This window comes from Leptodactylus fuscus, chromosome 5 (genome assembly GCF_031893055.1).
Source record: "Leptodactylus fuscus isolate aLepFus1 chromosome 5, aLepFus1.hap2, whole genome shotgun sequence".
Lineage (NCBI taxonomy): Eukaryota > Metazoa > Chordata > Amphibia > Anura > Leptodactylidae > Leptodactylus > Leptodactylus fuscus.
This window is the reverse complement of record NC_134269.1, coordinates 201,055,027-201,080,361: the sequence shown is the minus strand read 5'-3', so window position 1 is coordinate 201,080,361 and position 25,335 is coordinate 201,055,027. Positions and strand designations below refer to the sequence as shown.

The window sequence follows — 25,335 nt, the reverse complement described above, 5'->3', positions numbered from 1 at the left end:
TAGGCGAGGAACCTCAAGGGTAGAGAGGGAACCTCTCCAAGTGAATGGACCCCAGTAAGACCTCTGTTACGCCAAATACCTGGTATAGGTGCCTGGAACATCCAATGGACAAGGAAAAAGGAGGCAAGAGGCACTGGTCCAAGTGAATGCTATATTCAAAATGCAACACGTTTCGGGTTTAACAACCTTACACTTGAAAAGGGTGTTAAACCCGAAATGTGTTGTGTGTGGAATAAAGGATTCACCTGGACCAGTGCGCCTTTTGCCTCCTTTTTCTTTGTCCATCGGATAGAAGATGAATGAGGCATCATGGATGATGATATGTGGGCTCTGGACTGCATTATATCCATGTCCAAGACACATGTGAAAGAATTATACATTATCCATAGAGGATAACAAAGCCACTGTATACACTGCATTTCTGACAAGTTGATTTTTCAATTATTGGAATTCCTGAAATCTTTTCATACTATATTTATACTTTACAGTATATGGACAGATGAGACAAAAATCGAACTTTTTGGCAAGGCACATCAGCTTTATGCCTATCTTGAAAAAAACACTGTCCCTACTGTGATACATGGAGGAGGCTCTGTTATGTTCTGGGGCTGCTTTGCTGCTCCTGGCACAGGAAGTCTTGAATCTGTGCAGGGTACAATGAAATCTCAAGACTATCAAGGGATTCTAGAGAGCCGTCTTTGCACCTCGTGGCCTAGAATCTGTTCAGCAGCATCAAGTCATTCTGAGGTTAATAAAATTTATGAAGCTAAATAGCCAACAAACAATATTTTGCTAGATCTAACGCTTGTACAGACAGATATGGATCACAAATATTTAATAAGAATCTTTCCCATGATGTTTCATAATGATCCCGTATTATCTACCCAGTACATCTGCATGTGTTATGACTGAAGCAGGTTTCATTGATTCCCAGCCTGTATTTGGAGAATGCCAAGCTCTGAGGGTTATTGAGACAAATGATTTCAGCATATGCTGCAGAACTGTCAGCCAAGTCATTCCTCAATGATGTCAACGGTAACACTCTGGAAGAAAAGGCCTAGACAGCCATGGCACGTTGTGCATATTAACACTTCAGTCTGTGTGGCAAGATTTTTCAAATGGTGGTGGTAGGAAGGAATCCATTTATGGGGACGTTTTCAGCAACTTGGTGCACACGAGGCATTTTCTACAACATGATTTGCAGTATAACAGCGCAGGAAGGCGATTATAATATAGTACCGTATGTCAGGGGTGATTAGCTATCATTTTGTTGAGTTTCGAGTTATTGTGTTATGTGGTATTTATAATGTTAAGATTAGTCTACAGTATTATATTGTAGAATAGGCCAAAGGAATTCCATGTATCGATGTTTGTCTGTGTAGTCATAGACAAAACAAATGACGATAACGCTTACATATTTGGGAATTTCTATATATATTCCACTGCCCCATACACTGAGACTTTACTAAGTGGCAGAATTCTAGGTGGCCATTGTCTACTAGTTTTGCACTGTGCATATATGCTTTGATATAATATCATACAATATCCTTTGGAAAATCCTCTTCAGGGACATTTAAGGTTGTGCTGCATCTTTTATGCCCCATAGTGGCCCCTGCACACAGTATTATCCCCCATAGTGGCCCCTGCACACAGTATTATCCCCCATAGTGTCCCCTGCACACAGTATTATCCCCCATAGTGGCCCCTGCACACAGTATTATCCCCCATAGTGGCCCCTGCACACAGTATTATGCCCCATAGTGGCCCCTGCACACAGTATGATCCCCATAGTGGCCCCTGCACACAGTATTATACCCCATAGTGGCCCCTGCACACAGTATTATGCCCCATAGTGGCCCCTGCACACAGTATTATCCCCATAGTGGCCCCTGCACACAGTATTATGCCCCATAGTGGCCTCTGCACACAGTATTATGCCCCATAGTGGCCCCTGCACACAGTATTATGCCCCATAGTGGCCCCTGCACACAGTATTATTCCCCATAGTGGCCCCTGCACACAGTATATTGCCCCATAGTGGCCACACTATTAGGCCCCATAGTGGCCCCTCCACATGGTATTATGCTCCATAGTGGCCCCTTCACACGGTATATTGCCCCATAGTGGCCCCTACACACTATTAGGCCCCATAGTGGCCCCTGCACACAGTATTATGCTCCATAATGGCCCCTGTGTACAATATTATACCCCAATGTGAACACCCATGAACAATTATTATAATCTGGGGTCTTTTCAGACCCCAGAGTATAATAATCAGAGACCCAGGGGATACAAACACGAAAAACACTGTTATTTACCTCTCCCTGGCTCCAGCGCACTCCCCACAGATGTCGGTGATCATTCATAATATACGGTATGTCACGTGAGCAGGGGCTTGCCTCGAGATGCATAAGTATGCAAGCCCCGGCCCATGTGACGTCTGGGACGTCACCAAGTAGGCCTGAAGCCTTCCAGAGCCAGGAGAGGTAAGTGGTAAGTAACACTGTTTTTTATGTTCCGCGTTTTGTGTCAGATACATTTCTTTATACCGGAGTTCCAGTGCGTTCCGTCCCAATTTAACCACTGAATATAGTGGAGTGGACAACAGACTGATGTGATAGTGTATAGTGCACCTAATCTTCATAGGCTTGGGATGTGCTATGGAGGAATATCCTACTTTTTTCTGTTTTAACTTTCGCCCCTTCTTCAACTATATTTGCTCACTATACCTAATACTCCTTTGTCTTCTTCCTAACTTTTTGTCATCGTCACAACTCCGGAGCTTCCCTCACTCATTTCACACTCAAGCCCAATAAGTGTCCACCTAGGTGAGCATTGTCCCAGTCTCGTTCCAGTGCTCGCCATTTCCCCAATCCTTGCCTATGGCCATTAGGTCAACAAAATGTGGTGTGTCACTTGGCAGCATGTTCTGCTGTGTGTTAGGCCGGTTCACATTTGTGATCGGGTTTCCGTTCAGGGACCCCCGGAACCAAAACCTATACACATAAACAAAACAGTTACCTGGGAAACCTGCGGACCCCATGGACTATAATGGGGTTCGAGGAGAGAAAATCCTACAAGCAGCACTCTTGTCTCCGCTTGTTTAGTGCGGAAACCACACAGACCCCATTATAGCCTATAGGGTTCAGGGTTTTCCTTAGTTAACTGCTTTTTTATGTGTATAGGTTTCCATTCGGGGGGTCCCCAAGCGGACTCCCCAAACGGAAACCCGAAAGCAGATGTGAACTGGGCTTTACAGGGCAGAGGAAATATGGTGAGTAGCTCCTTTAGGCAGATTTGCAGTTTGGGAAAACTTGTCATCTTCTCCTGGAGGCTGAGAGGTTTCGGTGTTTCGGTATTTTGGGAGGGTTGTTAAGTACATATGGGAAGAATACATGACTGCAGCCTATATAAGTTTTTTTGCATTCTGCAGTCATGGATACTGATAGGTTCGAAGCCACAATATAGACACAAAACATCATCTCACCTGGCTGTAACACTGTGTTGATAGCATGGACTACGCCATTGGTGGCCATCATGTCTGCTTCGGAAACAGCCTCCTTATTGACAAATAAAGTGGAATTTCTCTGCAACAAAATAGAAGAAAATTATGGTTTTTAGAAAACTCAGAATTCTATGATATCGGTCACAATCCTAATGCAAAGTTACTTATCGTAAAATGGCTACCTAAGGCTAAGTAATAGGAGACGACATCAGTTGCCTATACAGGACTTTCGGAAGATACACAAGGAAGTTAAGTTAGTTGTGGACCTTTACGGTCTTGTGAATCTGGTGGTGGTCTTTTCTTTTTTTTGTGTTTTTCTATATTCTTATCTTTGTCCATTTCGTTGACAATATTAACTTCCCACATTAATATTCATTTCCCATATTCTTCAGTCCTCCCGTCGTACATTGTGTCATTATTGTGGTAAAGATCCTTCTATGACTTCCACTTTCTGATGAGAGCAATGTGTCCTCTACTGATAAGCGGAAAGCAGAACAAAGCAGATATGTCTGCAGGTGGGAGGACTCGCTCACATTTTCTGACTTCTAGCCAAATGAATTATAACAAATTGGTAATGGGTTTCTTTAACCATTTAGGTCATCACTCTAATTTTAATGCCATTGTACATACAGTACTTATCTATGTACCCCCTAAATGCGGCTAATGGGTGTTCAATGTAGCAGCCGTCAATAGTATGTAATAAATATAAGAAGATATTTCATGGTTGACAATATAAATAACACAATACAAATATATTTGATAGTGTGTCCAAATATATCCAATGCACGTGCAACATATATTGAACTATAGAGATGAGCGAGTAGTGTTCGATCGAGTAGGCAGGGCCACCATCAGGAATTTTGGGGCCCCACACAGCCTAAGTGTCTGGGCCCCCCCCCCCCTACATGTCAGGTTTTTCTGTCCGCTTGAAAAGTCGGACATCTTTGAGAATGGACACTTAAGCACGGGCACGGAGTGTAAAACAATGCACCCGTGTGCCTTTGAAATGAGTGCAGAATGTCACGGACACAGCTAGTGTCCGCTGCTAGTGTCTGCGCATGATTTTTCATGGACACTAGCATTGGACACTACATGTCGGAAATTGACGGTAGTGTGAACGCCCCCTTAATCAGATTCTATTTGCACGTAAAATCTGCTACGTGTGAAAGCACTATAGAGAACCAACACCATTTAAAAGAGCCCTCTTAATAAATCCTCAGGGCTTTTTTCACATTGCGTTTTTGGCCTCAATTGCCGGGATATGTTGGTAACCAGTCAGAATCAGCTGTCAACTTATCCCTGCATGAAGAACTGTCCATTAAAAAAAAAGGGGGGCCTGCAGTTCTCCGTGCAGGGATAAGTGGGTAGCTGATTGGGTTAAAGTCCCTTCTCTAAATATGTCTTACACAGAACAGGACAAGCCAAAACAACACAGAAGAGGAGTCAGCAAACCGAGGTCAAACCAGAGAGGCAAAACAGTACCAAATCACAATCCAAAAGAGTAGTCAAAAAGCCAAGAAGCAGAGGTCAGTAAATACAAAACAAGAGCAAGGACAAAGCAAGGTCAGATACAATATCCAGCAAACATTTGTGGCCTGATGGCTACTTAATGAAGCCCAGAACCTGTCTCAGGCTTGATTGGCAGATAAGCTTTCAAACACAACACAAACACCTCTAAGGGTGCATTCACATGGAGGAAAATGGCGCTGAATTTGGTGTGGAACCCATGACAGATTCAGCGCTGAAAAAAAAGCCTCCCATTGACTTCAATGGCTTCCTTTTTCTGCAAAGCAACCCAGTGAAGTCAATGGGAGGCTTTTTTTTTCAGCGCTGAATCTAACGCAGATTCCACACCAAATTCACCGGTATTTTCCTCTGTGTGAATGCACCCTAACAATAACAACACAATAACAAGAGACCGGGAGCAGGTAATCATAAGCAGACAGGCCTCCTGCACTGTACAATGCAGCAAGAGAATGGTGCAGGAGTTCGAACGGGTGAGGACATAACATGAGTATATTTTTTTTTATTATGCTGTTTTTTCTCTTTCAGGTTATGATGATCCATTGGATTATGTTGAATTCCATCGATGATCATCATTTTTGTTTTATTTTTTTAAATTCTTTAATAAAATGGTCAACGATTTGTCTATTTCAATAAAAACAAATTTCTTTCATGTCTCGAGTTTTTATAAATACTTTCTTACCCCTTAGTAATGGTGACTGATAGACGGCATCCATTACTAAAGTGTGGCTTAGCATTAGTGGTGAATATTCTAGCATTAACCCTCCAATTATTACCCCGCTACCTAATGCTGAGGAGAATTGGTTATCATCCAATACCCGGCTGTTTAATAGAGACTGCTGAGGATCGGGGCAGTCGCAGGCTGGAATTAATAGGGTCAGTGCACACTGAATTTTTTGGTGCTGATTTTGACGCTAAATCCGCCTCAAAATCAGCCTCCAAAAAAAGCCTCCCAATAGAACTCAAAATGAGCACCAAAAAACTTAGTGTGCACTGACCCTTAGGCTGGAAAAGGCCGAAAACAACAGGCTGGTATTATAAGGCTGGGAAGGGCCAAAAACCATGCCATTTCCACCCTTGTAATGTCAGGATACTGTTTGTCATATCTGTCTGGCTCAGAAATATTGGGGGGACCCTATGTTGCATCATAATTAGAAAAAAAAAATGACATAGGGTCCCCCCAATTTTTCATAACCAGCCAGATATAACAAGCAGCAGCAGCCTGACATTACAAGGGTGGCAAGAGCCATGGTTTTTGGCCCTTCCCAGCCTTATAATACCAGCCTGCGACCACCCCAATCCCCAGCAGTCTCTTTAGACAGCTGGGTATTGGACGATACCCAGCTCTTCCCGGCACCCCTGATGGTGTTGGGTACCGGGGTAATAATTGGAGGGTTAGTGCTAGACTATTCACCAGCTAACACTAAGCCACACCTTAGTAATGGATGCTGTCTATCAGACAGTCGCCATTACTAAGGGGGTAAGAAAGTATTTAAAAAAAAAAAAAAATCAAGAGACATGAGAGAAATTTTTTTTACTGAAATAAAAACTCCATCAGAAAACCCTCGTTGACCATTTTATTAAAAAAAAACCCCAAAAAAACGATGATCATCGATGGAGTCCAACGAATCCGATGTAATCCAAGCGATCCATCATAACCTGAAAGATAAAAAAAAAAACCTGTATGACGGAGAGATTGCCGCTGTTGTGAACGTAGCATAAGGCTATGGCTACACTACTACTTCCGTCATGCAACCAGTGTCGCTTTGGGACTCTTTCACATTAGTAAATGGAGTCGCATTGGGTCCCTCAGGTTGCAATGTGTCTCCATTCACTAACATGAGTGAAAGAATCACAGGGCAACACATCTTTGGTTGCATGACGGGAGTTATAGTGCAGCCATAGCCTTATGCTAGGTTCACAACAGCGGCAAGCTCTCCGTCATACAGGTCCACCATGGGACCAGAATGACGGAGAGGTGGACTATCAAAATGGCGGTTACACCCAGACAGTGGCAGACCTCATTAACATAATGAAGTCCGCCAGGTGTCAGCCATTTTCAAAGTGACAGGCATATAAGTCCTGAGTGGTTTCTGCAACTTGGATATTGTTATGCTGGAGCCCTAGAAAAGGGCACAAGCATAACAATAGAGTGGAACATTATCTATAGGGTGGGTGCACTACAACTCCCAGCAGCTCCAGATGCCCTGGAGCTGCTGGGAGTTGTAGTGCACCGTGCACTATTTTGCCCCCAAATCTTTCAATTACTACAACTCCCAGCAGCTCCAGGGCATCTGGAGCTGCTGGGAGTTGAAGTAATTGAAAGATTTGGGGGCAATAAAATCCGTTTTTTGGGGTTTGCTGTTTGTAAAATTGTCACTTACCTTTGCAGGTCTGTTCTCCGGTCCAAAATGCAGCCGCCGCGCTCAGCGTCTGGGCATCAGGAAAAGAGCTGCGGCTGGATTGGCTACAACGTTGCTATGCAACTGTTGCTACAGGGGGCGGGCCCAAGGTCCGGGACATTATCCCGCCGCTGCGCTACAGCCATTTTTATATAGCGTAGCGGCGGGCGGCGGCTAAAACGACCTCCTCTGACCTGGGGCCTGGGCAGTGGGCACTGGTGGGGGCCCGATCGAAATGTCAGGGCCCCGATCGGTCTCCGTCCCCCAATCCAGCCCTTGGACTGCTGCTGCTGGCGCCAGGGGCCGGGCCCCCCCCAATTTTTCAATGTGGCCGGGCCCCTGACGCCAGTACACACATGCACATGGTCGTATACATGTAGCCTAAAAACTAAGAACTCCTGGAACCCTATATTCCCTATATTTTTTTTAGGATTTTTTAGGGAGAAATAAATAATAAAATATATAGGGTTAGCAGAGGTATAACTACTACCAGGCCCTGAAGGCTAAGTAGGCCCAAAGGCTACAAACATTACTATGTAAAGCCTGCATTCAGTATTCCGTTCATGGAGTCCACTTGCGGACCCCCCCCAAATGGAAAACTGAACGCATTGAAAAGTGGTGGGGACTGAAAGCACACGGACCCCTTAGACTATAATGGGGTCCTTGTGTTTTCTGCACGGTCTCTGCACGAATCATGTGGAGAGAAAATTAGTTCATGAAGTACTTTTTTCTCTGCATGATTCGTGCGGTCACCACATGGAAAACACATAGACCTCATTATAGTCTATGGGGTCCGTGCGCTTTCAGTGCTCACCGCTTGTCAATGCGTTCGGTATTCCGTTCAGAGGTCGCCAAGCAGACTTCCCTAATGGAATACCGAACGCAGGTCTAAGAAAAATGACAGTCTTCCTAAGGAAACGGTATCTATATACGAAAGGTCTGCCTTTGGAACAGCTTATGTGTACAAGTAAGTCTGCAGACAGTGACTATAAGGACATACAGTGTAAGTGTACTTGGCTTGTTAGAGAATATAAGACTCAAAAATTTTAAGAATGAGAAAAAGTAAAATTTGTCCCATTAATGTTGACTTGTTCAGTTGCATGGGCACATACAGATGTGTGGACAGAACGTAGACTTACGGATATGGCTTCCAGTTTTTCTCCCTGAAGAGACTTCATTCTTACAAGTTGACTGACGGCCCCACTAACCAGAATCTCATCACCAATGTGATACTTCAGGAGGTTAGATAATTCCTTTGCGTTACCTTACAACATAAGAACATGTAAATTAATATTTTATGCCATCAAAACAAGCAAATTCTTCATTATTGTTAGTATATCATGCAATGTGGGCATCTAAATGCAATTTTTTACATGTACTTAGTTCAGAGAACAGTTGAGGTAGCTAATATGTAGAAGCAGAAATTATAAGTCTTCTGAACTTTACAGATTTCCATTGGTTGGAATTTGGAACCGCCTGTATTGAGTACCATTGTAAGAATAAGGCTCCACGTTGCGATATCGCAGCTTTTTTTGTTGCAGATTTTGCTGCGTTTTTGAGCCAAAGCCAGGAGTGGATTGAGCAGAAGGGAGAAGTATAAGGACTTCCTATACCTATCCCATTCCTTTTGTAGCCCTTCTTAGGTTTGGCTAAAAAAAAACGCACCAAAATCTGCAACAAAAGAAGCTGCGTTTCCGCAACGTCGGGGCTCAGCCTAAAATGGTTTCCATTATTAATGACCAATGTAAATGAACACTCCCGGAGTCAATGATACACATTGTTATACCTAGTTCAGGTCCTAAGTACGATTGTATGTCTTCAAGTCTTAATGCACCGCGTTCTTAAGTTCTGGACTAGGTATAACAGAGTGGGGCAGATTTACTAATACTGTCTAAGGCCGTGGCCCCACATGAAATAAACGTCGCGATTTGCCCATGACGAATCCCATCTCCATAGTGTGGTAAAATACCATATATACTCGAGTTTAAGCCGAATTTTTCAGCCCAGTTTTTGCGCTGAAAAAGCCCCCCTCGGCTTATACTCGAGTCAGCAAAAAAAAAAATATTTTTTTTTTTCAGGAGGGTGTGTGTGTGTGTGTGTGTGTGTGTGTGTGGGGTCTATGACCAGCCACAATATCAATGTATAGAATCTCCCATAAAATAGTGCAAAAAAAAGAAATAAATAAAAGTTGTAAATCCCTCCTTTCCCTAGAATACATATAAAAGTAGAAAATGACTGCAAAACACAAACACATTAGGTCTCCCTGTGTCTGACAGTGCCCGGTCTACTGAATATAGGGGATCTGCAGTGCTCCTGTTCCGTCGGAAGGGGTTAATAGGAGCACTGCAGATCCCCTGTATTCAGCTAGGCTGAATTCCAAGTCCTCAAGCCCAGGAAAGGGGCAGACAGACAACCAAAACACCCCCTCCCTTCCCCAGCAACTACTGCACCCAAAAACTCCGGCCATTGTAATTTTTGAAATTTTCCAGTAGCTGCTGCATCCCCCCCCCCCCCTCGGCTTATACTCGAGTCAATACGTTTTCCCAGTTTTTGTGGTAAAATTAGGGGCCTCGGCTTATATTCGGGTCGGCTTATACTCGAGTATATACGGTACACTCAGCGGACACGTTGCGATTTCCAAAACCATTGCGGTCCTAAATACAGATCTGAGCGCCCCTTTAGCCTGTACATTAATATTTCTTGTATTTCTCCATATATCGGATAATTTGTCACCCTGATTACCACACGGCAACAAATAAAAACTCGGCGACTACACATAGATACCAGTGATAAACATCCATGAAGCTTCCTGGAACACTATCCAGAAGCCCTCTCTTTTTTCCTATGTGATTTTAATTATATGCGTCTATTTATTTACTGTAGAAACATAGTAAGGCCTCCGGTAAAGTGCTCATCTGGCAGAGTGCTCAATGTTTAGGCCTCAGTTCAGAGACTTCGCATCTGTTTTTCTTCTTTTTTTTTTTATAAGACGCAAAATATGTTGTAAAAATCTTTGATCCCAATGGTAAAGCCCCTTGAAATCAAATAAAACAAGATATGCATGCAAGTTAAGATATCCTTGGTTTCATCCAATCTTTACATTCATATCATCATTAAAAGCATTCTTTGTATTGCAATATTTGAGTTTTTTTTCAAGTAGAATTAAAGTTTCCTGGATTTTTTGCTTTGGGTATAGATTTTATCGTTGGGTCCTAAAAACTGAGTTGACAAGGAAAGTTATTGCAGGCTATAAAATAGAAATGTGGCCCGGGGTGGAAATGTCATTAGAGGAACCTTGGATTTGTTCTGACTTTTTAAGGAATGTTATAGCCTATATCATAGTAAGAGGTGTAACCCATTACGGTCTTGCCTTCCTTTAACCTCTTCCTATTCATTTTCAATAGAACAATATGTACACACATATCAATGATTCATAACCAAATTTCTCCTGAAATTTAGGCAATGTGGTAACTAGCCTCAAGATTTGATTCCATATTAAGTCTTCATTCTATTTTCATTGGTGTCTGGGAATATTAGTGTGCACCGGAGAGTTGAGCCGACTATCTACTACGAGTTGTTCCATAGTACCTGTTATAGGTCAATTTAAACCTGAAACCTATAAGAAAGAGGACCAGAGACATCCCACAGGATCATGTGGGAAAATGAACTAACTATAGCAACAACCAGGGGCGTAACTAGCGGGGTAGCAGCGGTAGCGGCTACCACAGGGCCCGTATATTAGTGGTCCGTCAGCAGCCACTTTCTTTTTTTTTAATAGTCCTGCTGGAGTAACTCTTTAATAGTCCTGCTGGAGTAACTCTTTAATAGTCCTGCTGGAGTAACTCTAGTAGGTAACAGACCCTATTTACTTACCGAACCTGGCTGCCTGCGCTTCCCCTTCTGCGGAGGCCGTAGTGATCAGAAGCCGATATCGGTAAGCAAAGCCATAGGCCTTATAATGATCGGTGGGGCCAGGAGAGGTGAGGGAACGTAAAAAACACTGTTACTTACTAGAGATGAGCGAGTAGTACTCGATCGAGTAGGTATTCGATCGAATACTAAGGTATTCGAAATACTCGTACTCGATCGAGTACCACTTGCTGTTAGAATGGAAAAGTTCGATGCAGAACCAGCGTTGATTGGCCAAATGCTATACAGTCGGCCAATCAACGCTGGTTCTTCTCCTACCTTTAGAAGTCTTCTCCGTGAAGCTTCCCCGCGGCGTCTTCTGGCTCTTCATTCACTCTGCCAGGCATCGGGCCTGGGCAGAGCCGACTGCGCATGTCCGCTTGTAGTGCGGGCATGCGCAGTCGGCTCTGCCCAGGCCCGATGCCTGGCAGAGTGAATTCAGAGCCGGAAGACGCCACGGGGACGCTGCACGGAGAAGATTTCTCGGAGGATGCAGCCCGACCCTCACTCGTGGACTTGGTAAGTATAATTTGATTGAACGTTGCCTACCCCTGAAACGAGCATTTTCCCCCCATAGACTATAATAGGGTTCGATATTCGATTTGAGTAGTCGAATATTGAGGGGCTACTCGAAACGAATATCGAACCTCGAACATTTTACTGTTCGCTCATCTCTATTACTTACCTCTCCGGGCTCTGGAAGGCTTCAGGCCTACTTGGGTGACGTTTCAGATGTCACGTGGGCTGGGCTTGCACCTTATGCATCATGGGGGAGGGGGCCCATGTCAAAATTTTGCCACACGCCCCGCTATTCCTAGTTACGCCACTGGCAACACCAGTGCGTGTGCTTATTCTATGCCATAATGCATTTGTGACCTACTATACAGAAGTAGCAAAAACATATCTGCTTGTAGACAAATACCCTTAATTTTAAAAAAATTAAGTAAAAATTGTCTTTGCTCTCAGAGTAAAAATAGAAATGTTTTCCACTAAGCTGAGTAAATACAGCGATCTGATCGGTTTATATGGACTATATACTGTGAATGTTCCTGAAGAAGATCTTTTCCATGATAAACCTAAAGCCTTTACCAAACGTCTGTTTCATAATCTTAAGTGAGATCATTCTTTCTTCATTGTTTTCCTTTCTTTTCCTGAACTTAGTATGCAGGCACTTTATGAACAAATTCCATTGACCTTATTCATAGATTCCCTGGTACGTTCATGATGGGTCTGGAAGGCTTTTATTTCATTTATGGCTCCTGGTGTAGCATGCGGACAGTATGCATACCTAGCAGTTTGTTTAATTCTCCTCTTGGAAGAGCACGGAATGCTTCATCTGTCGGAGCAAAGACTGTGAAAGTTCCTTCTCTGTTCAATGTCTCAGTAAGTCCAGCAGACTGGATCGCAGCCACCAGCATACTGCAAGGACATGAAAGAAATGGATTTTGCTAGTACAACGTTTGTCCATCTATAGTTACCACCAGCGTTCTTCTTCTACAGGAAACATACCTCGCCTTCAAACAAATTTTGCATAAATCAATTGTACAGTGTTTACATAGGGAAAAATACTATATCCAGATATAACTTATATTCTGTATTACTTAATGTTCTCCCTTCAGTAGACTATATCTATAGTTTGCATTTCTCTCTAAGTTGAGTGGAGACTATAGCTGACATATACTGCACACAGTAAGTAGAGGGGAATCTGCCCCATAACTGCCTCTTACTTATAAGCATCTCCGGGATCATGTAGGACATATATGGAAAAATACAGACCGGTACTGATGTGGCTGTGATAGAAAGCCCATATTTAGCTCCAGCATCACGTTAGACATGGTTTCTTCTGCTATGTCTCCTTCTCTCTCCTCACTCCCCTTCCCCTCAACGTAGACATGTGTAATGTCTCGAGCTGGATCTCACACACGTCAATCACATGAATAGTAATTTTACCAAGGTTTTGAGCTGTCCTCCACAAAGTAGAAGCTATCTCACTGGAGCAACCATCAAGGTGCCTTAAAATATAAATCCCTGGAGCGCTACCTGTAAATCTACATTCACGGGACCAATGGGCAAAACACCTGCAAAAACAGGGCAGTTTGGCAACTGAGGGACACCCATTTTCATGGATCCCTCATGATTTAAGTCTATTGAGGAATCTGTCATGGTCCGTTAAAGTGGACTGTCAAAAATTGGGTAAAAAATACGCAAATCTATTCTTCAGGATGTAATTAGGAGAACAGTGCCTCTGTATGCCGCCCTCTAGAGGGAAGCCTCCTTAACATCATGCATGACTCAGTTAATAAGCCTACTAACATGATGCGGATTTAAATGCCAAATTAGTATTTCTATTCCAAAAGGAACAGATTCCCAGCTATGGACAGCACTGTTTCGGTCTTTTGGACCTCCTCAGCATAGCGCAGGGATACTGATTTGGACATATGAGTAGCCCCATTCGTATGAATGTCATTTGTGTGAACATAGCTTTAGACACCCTATACCTGTAATACTCTCCACACCTACACCAGCACCTTTCAAAAAGCCTTATGGTGAAGAACTTATACCTGAAACGATTATCAGCCTTAAGGACGTCCATGACATTTCCAGATGGAGGAGTCAGCAACTTGTCGACAATAAACAGGCTACCATATCTGCCTTTTTTGTCATGTGCATCGATACAGCTGTTTTCAATGCAAAGGGCCTAAAAATAATGATATTACTTGTATGAATATTTATATTGGCAGGGCAAGTGACAAAATAACATGAGAGAGAGAGCGAGAGACTTACGTTTCGGTACACAAAGACTCGGAGTTTCTTTCCACCAACCGTCTCTAAAACCTGCCCATGATAAAGATATTTGGAAGAGAGTTGATCTTTCACAATGTGATTTTGAAGCAGATTTTTCATGTTTCTGTCAACGGCAGGAGTTCCAGCTGAATAACGGAAAAAAGTCACGAGTTAATTGGAAAGCCAAAGTAACATCATCCAGCACCTGTATACTATATAGGATATAAAAATCCCAATCCCGACGTGATATCTCTGGATATAATTTAGATAGCACTGCAATGCACCTTGTGTCATGAAAGAAGAGACTCTCCTCTTTCATATGACCCCAAAAGCAAGTTTGTATGTTCTACCATGTCTGAGATATAACTGTTTGAAGCGACCTTCCCCAAACCTCATTTTCTTTACACAGCCCTGTAGTCCATACAAGGTAACATTCAGTGAGAGGCGGGAACAGCGCCCAATTCAGAAGCAAAGGGAAGAGTTAAAAAAAAGTAGGATTTCACAGAAAGGATCCAAAAGAGTCTATTAGGCCTAGTTCACACAGGGCAAGGGGAGCGTATTTTGGTCCTGATTTTGACGTGGGAAGCCGTGTCAGAATAGGACCAAAATATGCCTGCCACGATTGTCACGACTTCCGACAGTCGCGGCTTCCCACTCTGAAGTAGGCCTAAAAAAATGCAGAATCCGCCTGAAGAAAAGGCAGCTCGCTTCTTTTTTCTGTGAGCGGGAACATGCCGCTCACGGAAAAAGGTAAGCTAGCGGTCTACATAGACTTCTATTGTTAGGGGGCGGACTCTGACGTGGATTCAGCGCCAAAATCCACCCCCTCTTGCCCCGTGTGAACGAGCGCTCAATATGGGCACGCTAGACTGGATTTTAAAAAGATACATATTTTGAGTGTCACCCCCAGTGGTTGGCTGGTCCCCAGCTGGTTAAAGCTCCTCCCTTCCCCACGTACATACTCTGCTTAAGCATTCAATAAGGTTCTTAGGCCCGGTTCACATCTGCGTTTGGTATTCTGTTCAGGGGTCCCCAAGTGGACTTCTCGAATGGAATACCGACTGCAATAAAAAGCAGTGAGCAATGAAACCACACGAACCCCATAGACTATAATGGGATCCATGTGTTTTCCGCACGGTGTCCACACGGGTCATGTGGAGAGAAAACTATTGCAAGAACTACTTTTCTCTCTGCATGACTCATACGGACACCGTGTGGAAAACACACACGGACCCCATTACAGTCTATGGGGTCCATGTGGTTTCATTGCTCACCACTTGTCAATGCGTTCGGTATACCTTTCAGGAGGTCCCCCTAGTGGACTCCCCGAATGGAATACCAAATGCAGATGTGATCCAGGCCTTAGTTAATGAAAGCATCCAATATGTTCATTATATATCAAACATGTTTCATTGTTAAAGCTATTATTTAACTAGCATGAAGCCTCTAATATACAGAAGGTTGGGGCCGCACCTTTAAACACATTGTTGTGTGGAGCGATGACTGTTACTCGCTCATTTACAGCAAGATGAGAGCCAAGTCCAGCTTGTTGGAAGAGGTCAATGGCCGTGGAAACAACAGAGTCTTTGCCCAATTCAGATAATGTTTTAGCTGTAAAAGAAAATTACAAGTTTTTGGGTTAAGCAACTTATACTGTAGTACAAAATCTACCAATGGTCTAAGTAAAGTATTTCTTAAAGGTTACATGTTACAAAACACATTAAACCACAACTACATACAACACAATGAGGAGTTCCAAGTCCCCTTGCCGCTTTTTTGTATTACAAAGAGCCGAACACATCAGGCTTGTGACTTTTTACAAGTCACTTGTGGCTAATTTTTTGCAAGTGGAATTTTTATGTCACTTTTGCCACTTTCTGAAAGTAGGGCGTGGCAATGCTGTGCCGTGGGTGTGCCGGGAACGCAGATGGCCCTGCCAGATTGACCATCATTTATGCCACTTTTTGGGCATAAATGGTGACTGAAATATAGACTAGGTACAAACTGGCATAGATTACAGTATTGGCACACAGACTATGAGGAATGGAGAAGCGCAATCAATAACTCCAAGAAACTCACTCTGTACCAGTCACTGCAAAGAGACTACACCATGGCCACCTACCTGGAGAGAATACGCCACCCCAAACACAGACAGCCCCTGAGCCGGTACAGACTGAGCGCCCACAACCTAGAGATGGAGACGGGGCGACACAGGCAGACGTACAAGCCACGGGAGAACAGACTGTGCCAGCACTGTGACCAGGGGGCCCTAGAAGACAAGGCCCACTTCCTGCTACACTGCACCAAATACTCATCTGTGAGGGCCTTCTACTACCAAAGACTCTCTGCCCACATCCCAGACTTCATATCTGCAGACGAGAAGAGGAAACTCTACATCCTACTGGGAGAAGAAGAGGCCACTGTGGAGATCGCTGCCCAATACGTGTCCAGCTGTCACCAAACAAGAGGAAGATGAGACCCCATGGACTGTTATACCCCAAACCACTCCCCCACCCCCCCATATAGCGGCCACCAACTAAGAGGAAGATGAGACTCCACGGACTGTTATACCCCAAATCATCTCCCCCTCTACCCCCCCCATACTCTGCCCCTCGACTCCAACTTCCCCCCCCCCCAACTTTACTAGCTTTAGCAATGCCAAATATCTATTCGGACGTGCCAATAAAGCCTATTTGATTTGATTTGACTTGACTACGCCTCATCATAAATAAGGCACGTTCTCCAACAGCGCAAGGTTGTCAAGACCGGCACGGAAAATGCTGGTCTTGATAAATCCTCCCACCATATCTACAATGAATAATATATTGATGCTTTTATTGGCAGTGCTCTTTGCTCTCCTGGGTCATATTAAACGGTAACCACATTAAAACATGAAATACTAGTCATGGAAAAATAAAAAATAATAACATTGGAAACTTTGACATACTGGTATCGTACCATCTCAATTAAGATCCATCCAAATATAGATTATTATTAGAATATGTTTGCAATATTTCTAGGGTAAGACGTAGTACTGGAAGCAACGAGCATAGTCATAGCAAGCCACAAGGCTTTATTGTACTATACCTGAATCGGGTATCAACAGTTCGTCAATGAAGTGAACAACCCCATTAGTAGCCAAAACATCTTTCTTAGAAATGACCGCCTTTCCATTAAGGGTGAGCTCATCCCCAAGACAGCCAACTTCAAGTGGAGTTCCCTCAATGGTCTCAATGGAGGATCCAGCAATAATTGCTTCAGCACAGTAGGCAGAGTTCAAGAGGTGGTGGTGTAAGAGATCTAGAAAAATAGAAATCGGCATTTACATAGTGTATGCTCCAGTCACATACAAAGCCATTCTTAGGTATGATATCATGCTGGAGGATACTGATATAATCGGAGGGATCCTCCAATGGTCTGATAGGTAGAAGGACAGTCACTCTAGGAGATTTCATGTCTATAGTTGTATCCTTGCCAAACCTTGGGACAATTTGGCATAATAATATGGAAAACACACGCAGATGGTCTAAGAGTCTCCTGTCTTTTGATCTTGGCTTTGCAGGTCTACATTTGTGGTAGTGTATTAAAGTGGATGTTTAAGGATCTACATTTGTAATAATATCACATAATATACATATGTGTCTACCCTCAATTTAGCTTTGGTTGAGGACTCCACTCCATCCAGTGGCGTAACTACCGGGGTAGCAGGGGTAGCTATTGCTGTGGTTTTTTCTTTTCTTAATAGGACGTTACCGGATGGAGTAACTCCAGCCAGTAACAGACCCTATTTACTTACCAATCCTGGCAGGGGCTGGGATCGGTAAGTGACGCCACGGGCCCCATAAACATCATTATTATATTCTTTTCAGACCCCCGAGTATATTGATCCGAGGTCCAGGGGAGATCAGGTAACATAAAAAACTGTGTTACTTACCTCTCTGGGCAGGCTTCTCTTCGGGCAGGCTTCTGTGACTCTCCCTGACATCACATGACCGGGGCCCAGAGTATAATAATTGTTCATAGGTGTCTACAGTGGGACATAGTGTGTGTAGGGGCCACTATGGGGAATAATACTGTGTGTAGGGGCCTCTATGGGGGATAATACTGTGTGCAGGGGCCACTATGAGGGATAATACTGTGTGCAGGGGCCACTATGGAACATAACATTGTGTGCACGGGCCACTATGGGGCATAATACTGTGTGTAGGGGCCACTATGGGGCATAATATTGTGTGCAGGGGCCACTATGGGACATAATACTGTGTGCACGGGCCACTATGGGGCATAATACTGTGTGCAGGGGCCATTATGGGGTATAATACCGTGTGCAGGGGCCACTATGGGGGATAATACTGTGTGCAGGGGACACTATGGGGCATAATACTGTGTGCAGGGGCCACTATGGGGCATAATATTGTGTGCAGGGGCCACTATGGGACATAATACTGTGTGCAGGGGCCACTATGGGGCATAATATTGTGTGCAGGGGCCACTATGGGACATAATACTGTGTGCAGGGGCCACTATGGGGCATAATACTGTGTGCAGGGGCCACTATGGGGCATAATACTGTGTGCAGGGGCCACTATGGTGCATAATAGAGAGCAGAGGAATGCGGGGATGGGGGGTTGGTCGGGGTCTTCGGCGGGCGGCGGGCGAGGGGGGGGCATGTCAAAATTTTGCCGTTCCTAGTTACGCCACTGACACCACCTTCTCATAAAGCCAGTTCAATACAGTATAGTAACATGCTACCTAACAAAACCCTTGGAAGGTGCAATACACGACACATAGACACATGCAGCATATCACTTTGTGACACAATATCACAAAACAATGTTGTCTTAATAAATTGGTCATCATGTGACATACATGTCTGCACATGGTCAGTAGAGAAGAAAGGTGAAGGAGAAACCTCTGGATGCCACAAATGAAAGGTGCTAAATAAGTATCTTGCCTTTAAGGGCTTCTGGGTCTCCGAGGATTCTGGTCAGAGTCTCTTGTGGAACTTTCTCAAAGGCTTCATTGGTGGGCGCAAGCAGCGTGTAGTGTTTGTCTTCTGACTGTAGCATGGTATCAAGGCCTGAAGCTGCCACAGCGGCCTGCAAATGTAACACAATGAACTAGAAACTTGTCCTCCAGGTACCAGGAACATACCGTACCGTACATTAAAGTGTGACTGTATATACTGTATATCCAAGTAGCACATTCATTTCTACATCTTTTCTACCGTCTGAGCCAAAACATAACTTTTGGCTCAGACGGTTCTCACGGTGAACCCCCACAGCCTAATGGCTGGCTATGAAGTGGTCGTTCAATGAACCAGCTTTGGTGTGGTCAGACTACTCCAAAGCTTACAACCATTGTCAGCATAATGAAACAGATTTATGATCCCATAGCTTATAATTGTCCTCCAGGGTAATTGTAAGGTACCGGTACGAGGTTAGGGAGGCCGCAAATGTTGTTTTATGAAATATAGCTGGCGGTGCGTCATGAACATAAACATACCCGTAACGTTTCCAGACTGTCTTCAGTTTCAACCACTTGGTCGAGGCTATTTGTGACCGCTGTGATGACTTTATCAATCACATGGACGACTCCATTTGTAGCGTGATGGTCTGCCTTAATAAGTCGGGCACAGTTTACCGTAACGATCTGTAGACAAGGAAAAAGGAAATGGTCAGAAAGGTCAAAGACGATTAAAACGAGACAATTCATCTTTATGGAACAATAAATCAAAGCAGCCCTGGGCCTCTATGTCTGGTTCCCAGAGATATTACTGTTACCTTCTCATATGCTAAGATGCCCTCAAACACCTCGTAGCTGAGGATGAAGAACCACCAAGGCAATGAAGAATTTGGGTGGTTGCACAAAGGCTAATATCACTTAGCTAGTACCACGGTAGCTGCATGGTGCACGCATGGCCACCGCTTTACTGTAGCCATTTATTGACCAGGAGTAGAGAGCTTTGGACCCCCTTTCTAGTGATAATGGGGATCCCAGCAGTGGGGCCAGACATGTATGACCTACCCTACTGTGAAGGATACTGCCTTACCAAACCACTTGGCACACTTGGCGATCACCCTTCTTCCTTACCTTCTACTCGTGCCCCGCAAGTGTGTCCGGGTCTTATAGGATAATACAAAACGAGCTTTCTAAATTTTATTTTACTTTTGCAGACTTTCTACTTCCATTATACCTACGGTGAATAAATGACATGTCTGCAGCGCAAATTTTCCAGCACTGTAGTGATAGGATTCTCTAAACCGCCAATATGAGGTGTTTTCTGGCACCAATAAAAGGATTTCAAGATTCTGGAGGATGAGTCTTTTTTACTTCTCCGGCTTGAGAGGACGTTGGGATATTGGTGTGTAGTTTAGGGGACTGTTTTACCCTAAGGCCCAGTTCACATCTGAGTTCGGTAATTCGTTTGAGGAGTCCACATGGGCACCCCCTGAACGGAATAGCAAACGCATTGAGAAGTGGTGAGCACTAAAAGCACACGGACCCCATAGACTATAATGGGGTCCGTGTGCTTTCCATGCGGTATCCACACGAGTCATGCGGACAGGAAAGTAGATCATGAAGTACTTTTCTCTCCGCATGTTCTGTGCGGACACCACGCGGAAAGCACAAGGACCCCGTTACAGTCTATGGATTCTGTGTGCTTTCATAAGCTCATCGCTTGCCAAAACGTCCTGTAGTCTGTTCAGGGGTCCCCATGTGGACTCCCCAAACAGATTACTGAACACAGATGTGAACCAGACCAATCTATCTATCTATCTATCTACATATCTATCTATCTATCTATCTATCTATCTATCTATCTATCTATCTCCTATCTATCTATCTATCTATCTATCTATCTATCTCCTATCTATCTATCTATCTATCTATCTTCTATTTATCTATCTATCTATCTATCTATCTTCTATTTATCTATCAATCTATCTATCTATCATCTATCTATCTATCTATCTATCTATCTATCTCCTATCTATCTATCTATCTCCTATCTATCTATCTATCTATCTATCTATCTATCTCCTATCTATCTATCTATCTTCTATTTATCTATCTATCATCTATCTATCTATCTATCTATCTATCTATCTCCTATCTATCTATCTATCTATCTATCTATCTATCTATCTATCTATCATCTATCTATCTATCTATCTATCTATCTCCTATCTATCTATCTCCTATCTATCTATCTATCTATCTATCTATCTATCTATCTATCCATCTATCTCTTATCTATCTATCTATCTATCTATCTATCTATCTATCTCCTATCTATCTATCTATCTATCTATCTATCTATCTATGTATCTATCCATCTATCTCCTATCTATCTATCTATCGATCTATCTATCTATCTATCTATCTATCTATCTATCTATCCATCTATCTCCTATCTATCTATCTATCTATCTATCTATCTATCTATCTATCTATCTCCTATCTATCTATCTATCTATCTATCTATCTATCTATCTATCTCCTATCTATCTATCTATCTATCTATCTATCTATCTATCTATCTACATATCTATCTATCTATCTATCTATCTATCTATCTATCTATCTATCTATCATCTATCTATCTATCTATCTATCTATCTATCTATCTCTTTGTAAACACAATATTTGCTACAATGTAATTGTACTGGTAACGTCCAACTTTTCAGCCTTGAGTTTTCGTTGGCTGGTGTTATTAGACAATCTGGAAAATATCCTCTTGCATTATTACAAACTGTCTGAATAGTTCCCTGGAAATATCCCAATGTCTCACCTCACCGATATCTCTCCATATGCCAGTTTTCATGCTGATGCCTATTGCTGTTCATAGGATATTAGAATCTGAAAATCTGGGTTTAAAGTACAGTAGAAGTCTCACATCTGCTGGATGTCTGCGAAGGTCTAGAGAATAATACTTTCTAATATTACTCCTGATCTCTCACCCTACCAGTTTCAGGATAAACCCCCTTGTTCTGTTGCTAACCTTCTCTTGGAAAAATACCCCCCCCCCCCCCCCCTCAACCATATGGAATAAATGTAAAACATATGTCACATGTGGAATATTTTTCAGCTGTTTAAGGATTCGTGCAATATTTTAAACATTCGGTTTATAGAATTTTCATGACATTCGTGTCTTTAGGAGATAAGTATCATGATATAAATACTTCTCATCTCCATAATAAGTTGGTTTATAAGATGAACATCTGATGTATGCCTTCATTACAGTTATCACTAAAATAAGTCCCTTATTATATTTTACTAAAAACTGGTTCTTAGTTTCTTCTCTACAGGTCCCCTAGTGGTACGAAGAAATCCGCCAGGCTATAGCCACCGATAAGTATCCAAAATATCCCAAGATGACTGGTGTAAGATGTCCAGCTTTCATAAAATTCAGGATTTTAGAATACTCTGTCAGAAATTGTTTATACTATCTTTCTTGTAATGTGACTCGCAGATTCTTAAAGGGATTCTATCATTAAAATCACATGTTTTCTCGATCACACGTAGGAATAGCCTTAAGAAAGGTTATTCTTCTCCTACCTTTAGATGTCTTCTCTGCGGGCCCATTTGGTAGAAATACCGTTTTTTGTCTGTATGCAAATGAGTTCTCTCGCAGCACTGGGGACGATCTACAGTGTTCAAACAGCACTGGGGCGTCCCCAATAATGCGAGAGACATCTCCAGGGATGCCTCTATCTTCTTCTGGAAAGCCCTCTTACTGCGTCGTCTTCTGCTTTTCTTTTTTTTTTTTTCTTATGTAGATTGTGAGCCCCATAAAGGGATCACTATATATATATATATATATATATATATATATATATATTTACCTATCAGTATGTCTTTGTAGAATGGGAGGAAATCCACGCTAACACAGGGAGAACATACAAACTTCTTGCAGATGTTGTTCCTGGCAGGATTCAAACCCAGGATTCCAGCGCTGCAAGGCTACAGTGCTAACCACTGAGCCACCGTTTTGCCCCTCCCTGCGTCGTCTTCGGTCCTGGGTTTCAATCTTCTAGGCTATGGGCCTCAGGCAGAGCAGATTGCGCATGCCGATGGGCACAAGAAAAATGGCTGCTTACACATTAAAGGGGTTGTCCCAGTTCCAGAAGAAGACCCGCAGAGAGGCTGTTCCAGAAGAAGATGGAGGCGGCACTGAAGATTTCTCTTGCAGCATAAGGCGACTCCCCCAGTGCTGTTTGAGAACTCATTTGCATAAAGATTTCTACCGAATGGCAGTGTGGAGAAAACATCTAAAGGTAGGAGAAGGATAGCCTTTCTTAAGGCTATTCCTATGTGTGTTTGAGAAAAAAATATGATTTTAATGATAGAATTCCTTTAAAGGGGCTCTATCAGCAAAATCATGTTGATAGAGCCCCACATATGCGTGAATAGCCTTTAGAAAGGCTATTCAGGCACCGTAAATGTTATATTAAACTACCCCCCCACCCCTGTTTTAAAATAATAACCTAAAAAAGAATGTGCTCTACTTACCGAACGTGCACGCTGGGCGGGCATTCAGGGTGTATCTTCATCTTCATCCACGCCTCTTCTTCCGACGATGTCTTCGGGTCCCGTCCTCCTACAGCGCTCGCGAACGGACTTTGATTAAAAAAAAAATAGCCTGCACAGTAGCCGTAGTAGAAGCCGCGTGTTACTGCACATGCGCCCAGGTAATTTCTTTATATCAGTGTCCGCTCGCAAGCGCCGGAGGAAGACGGGACCGGAGGACATTGGAGGAAGAAGATGAAGATGAAGACACACCCTGAATGCCCGCCCAGGGTGCACGATCAGTAAGTAGAGCACATTCTTTTTTAGGTTATTATTTTAACGGGGGGGGGGGGGGGGGGTAGTTTAATATAACATTTACGGTGCCTGAATAGCCTTTTTAAAGGCTATTCACGCATATGTGGGGTTCTATCAGCATGATTTTGCTGATAGAGCCCCTTTAAGGATTGTCTTCACATGTTACGATGATATGTTAAGTTGTATTGTTTGAGAAATTGAAATGTTGTTATATTGAAAATTTGAGGAACGATAAAGGTGTACACATCTGTACATAGGCACATTTGTTAGTACCTAGATTATTTCCATAGCTTTCTACTATTTTTCTAAGCTCAAAAAACTAATTTGTAGCAGAGAAGTCAACGTCGCACAGTCTTGAACCTTCTTCTCTGACATGATTTAGAAAAGATTAGTGCTAAATGATACAGTCATAGTTAATAAGGTTGAAGAATGATGGAGGTCTGGCAAGTTAACCTATAACCCTACAGTGTTGACTCAGAGAAAGGCCAAATCCTCTATGAGGCTGACACCAATTACCATATTAGGAGAAATCTGACTCTCGTCCCCAAATCTGGCGATCAGAAGAAATCCTTGGATTAACCTCTTACCTTCAAAAATAGGTTGCCCGGGCTAAATAGGCAGAGAAAGGTAAAAAAAAATTTTTTAAAAAACCCCATACCCATCTTTTCCCGATGCTCCTGTGTCCTCCCAGGGCAGTCCATTTCAGTTGGTTGCCTTCTTGTTCATGAATTTCTCAGCGGCTAGGATGTCCCGGCCCTCTTCCACTGAGGCCGCTGATTGGTCTTAGTGGTCACGTTACTGCTGAAGCCAGTCGGTTGCCTCAGTGGCCTTGAGGGAAACCAAGGAGCCTAACTTGAGAGGGTGCAGAGGGTGCAGTCGCACCAGGGACATAAGCACTGGCATCAATATTGAGATTGCAGCTTCCATCTGGCCCATAATCCAAGGAGACCCACAGATTACTCTCACCGCACTAAGGCTCATTACACTCCTTAGCCCCCCGTAGCCATCATTATCAAGAATTCACTGTAGGGATGAGGTAGGGACCTCCGGACAAAAGATTGCACCGGAGCCCACAAGACTTTAGTTACGCCAGTTCCCTTCTTGAGGCCATTGATTGGCCTAAGCTGCCACATGTGGCAAATATTTCCGCTAGAAGACAACAACAAAGCCGCAGGATCGGCCCGTGCAGGGAGGAGCCAGAGCACTGGGGACAGAGGAGTATGGTTTTCTGTTATTTTTTTCACATCACCAGCCTAATTCACAAAAAAAAAAATTAGGCCGGACAACCCCATTAACTATATTTCTGTCCTGCAGCAGACAGGGTAGAGGGGGAGGATCCTGCTGCAGCCAGTTATCTTACCTTCAGAGGAAGGATTACTAGGA

The 25,335-nt window shown here is 43.3% G+C and overlaps 1 protein-coding gene across 1 annotated transcript in view; it reads right to left on the bottom strand.

The window, feature by feature from the left end:
- The window catches only part of TGFBI (transforming growth factor beta induced), a 53,063-nt gene that overhangs the window by 3,754 nt on the left and 23,974 nt on the right, over window positions 1–25,335 (bottom strand). Inside the window, exons 6-14 of the mRNA XM_075275019.1 lie at window positions 19,630–19,776; window positions 19,079–19,223; window positions 17,212–17,424; window positions 15,598–15,735; window positions 14,125–14,270; window positions 13,902–14,038; window positions 12,629–12,759; window positions 8,571–8,695; window positions 3,488–3,587 (exon numbers count right to left, since the gene is read on the bottom strand). Of these exons, the coding sequence (XP_075131120.1) occupies window positions 3,488–3,587; window positions 8,571–8,695; window positions 12,629–12,759; window positions 13,902–14,038; window positions 14,125–14,270; window positions 15,598–15,735; window positions 17,212–17,424; window positions 19,079–19,223; window positions 19,630–19,776 (1,282 nt within the window). The remainder of the gene's footprint in view (window positions 1–3,487; window positions 3,588–8,570; window positions 8,696–12,628; window positions 12,760–13,901; window positions 14,039–14,124; window positions 14,271–15,597; window positions 15,736–17,211; window positions 17,425–19,078; window positions 19,224–19,629; window positions 19,777–25,335) is intronic.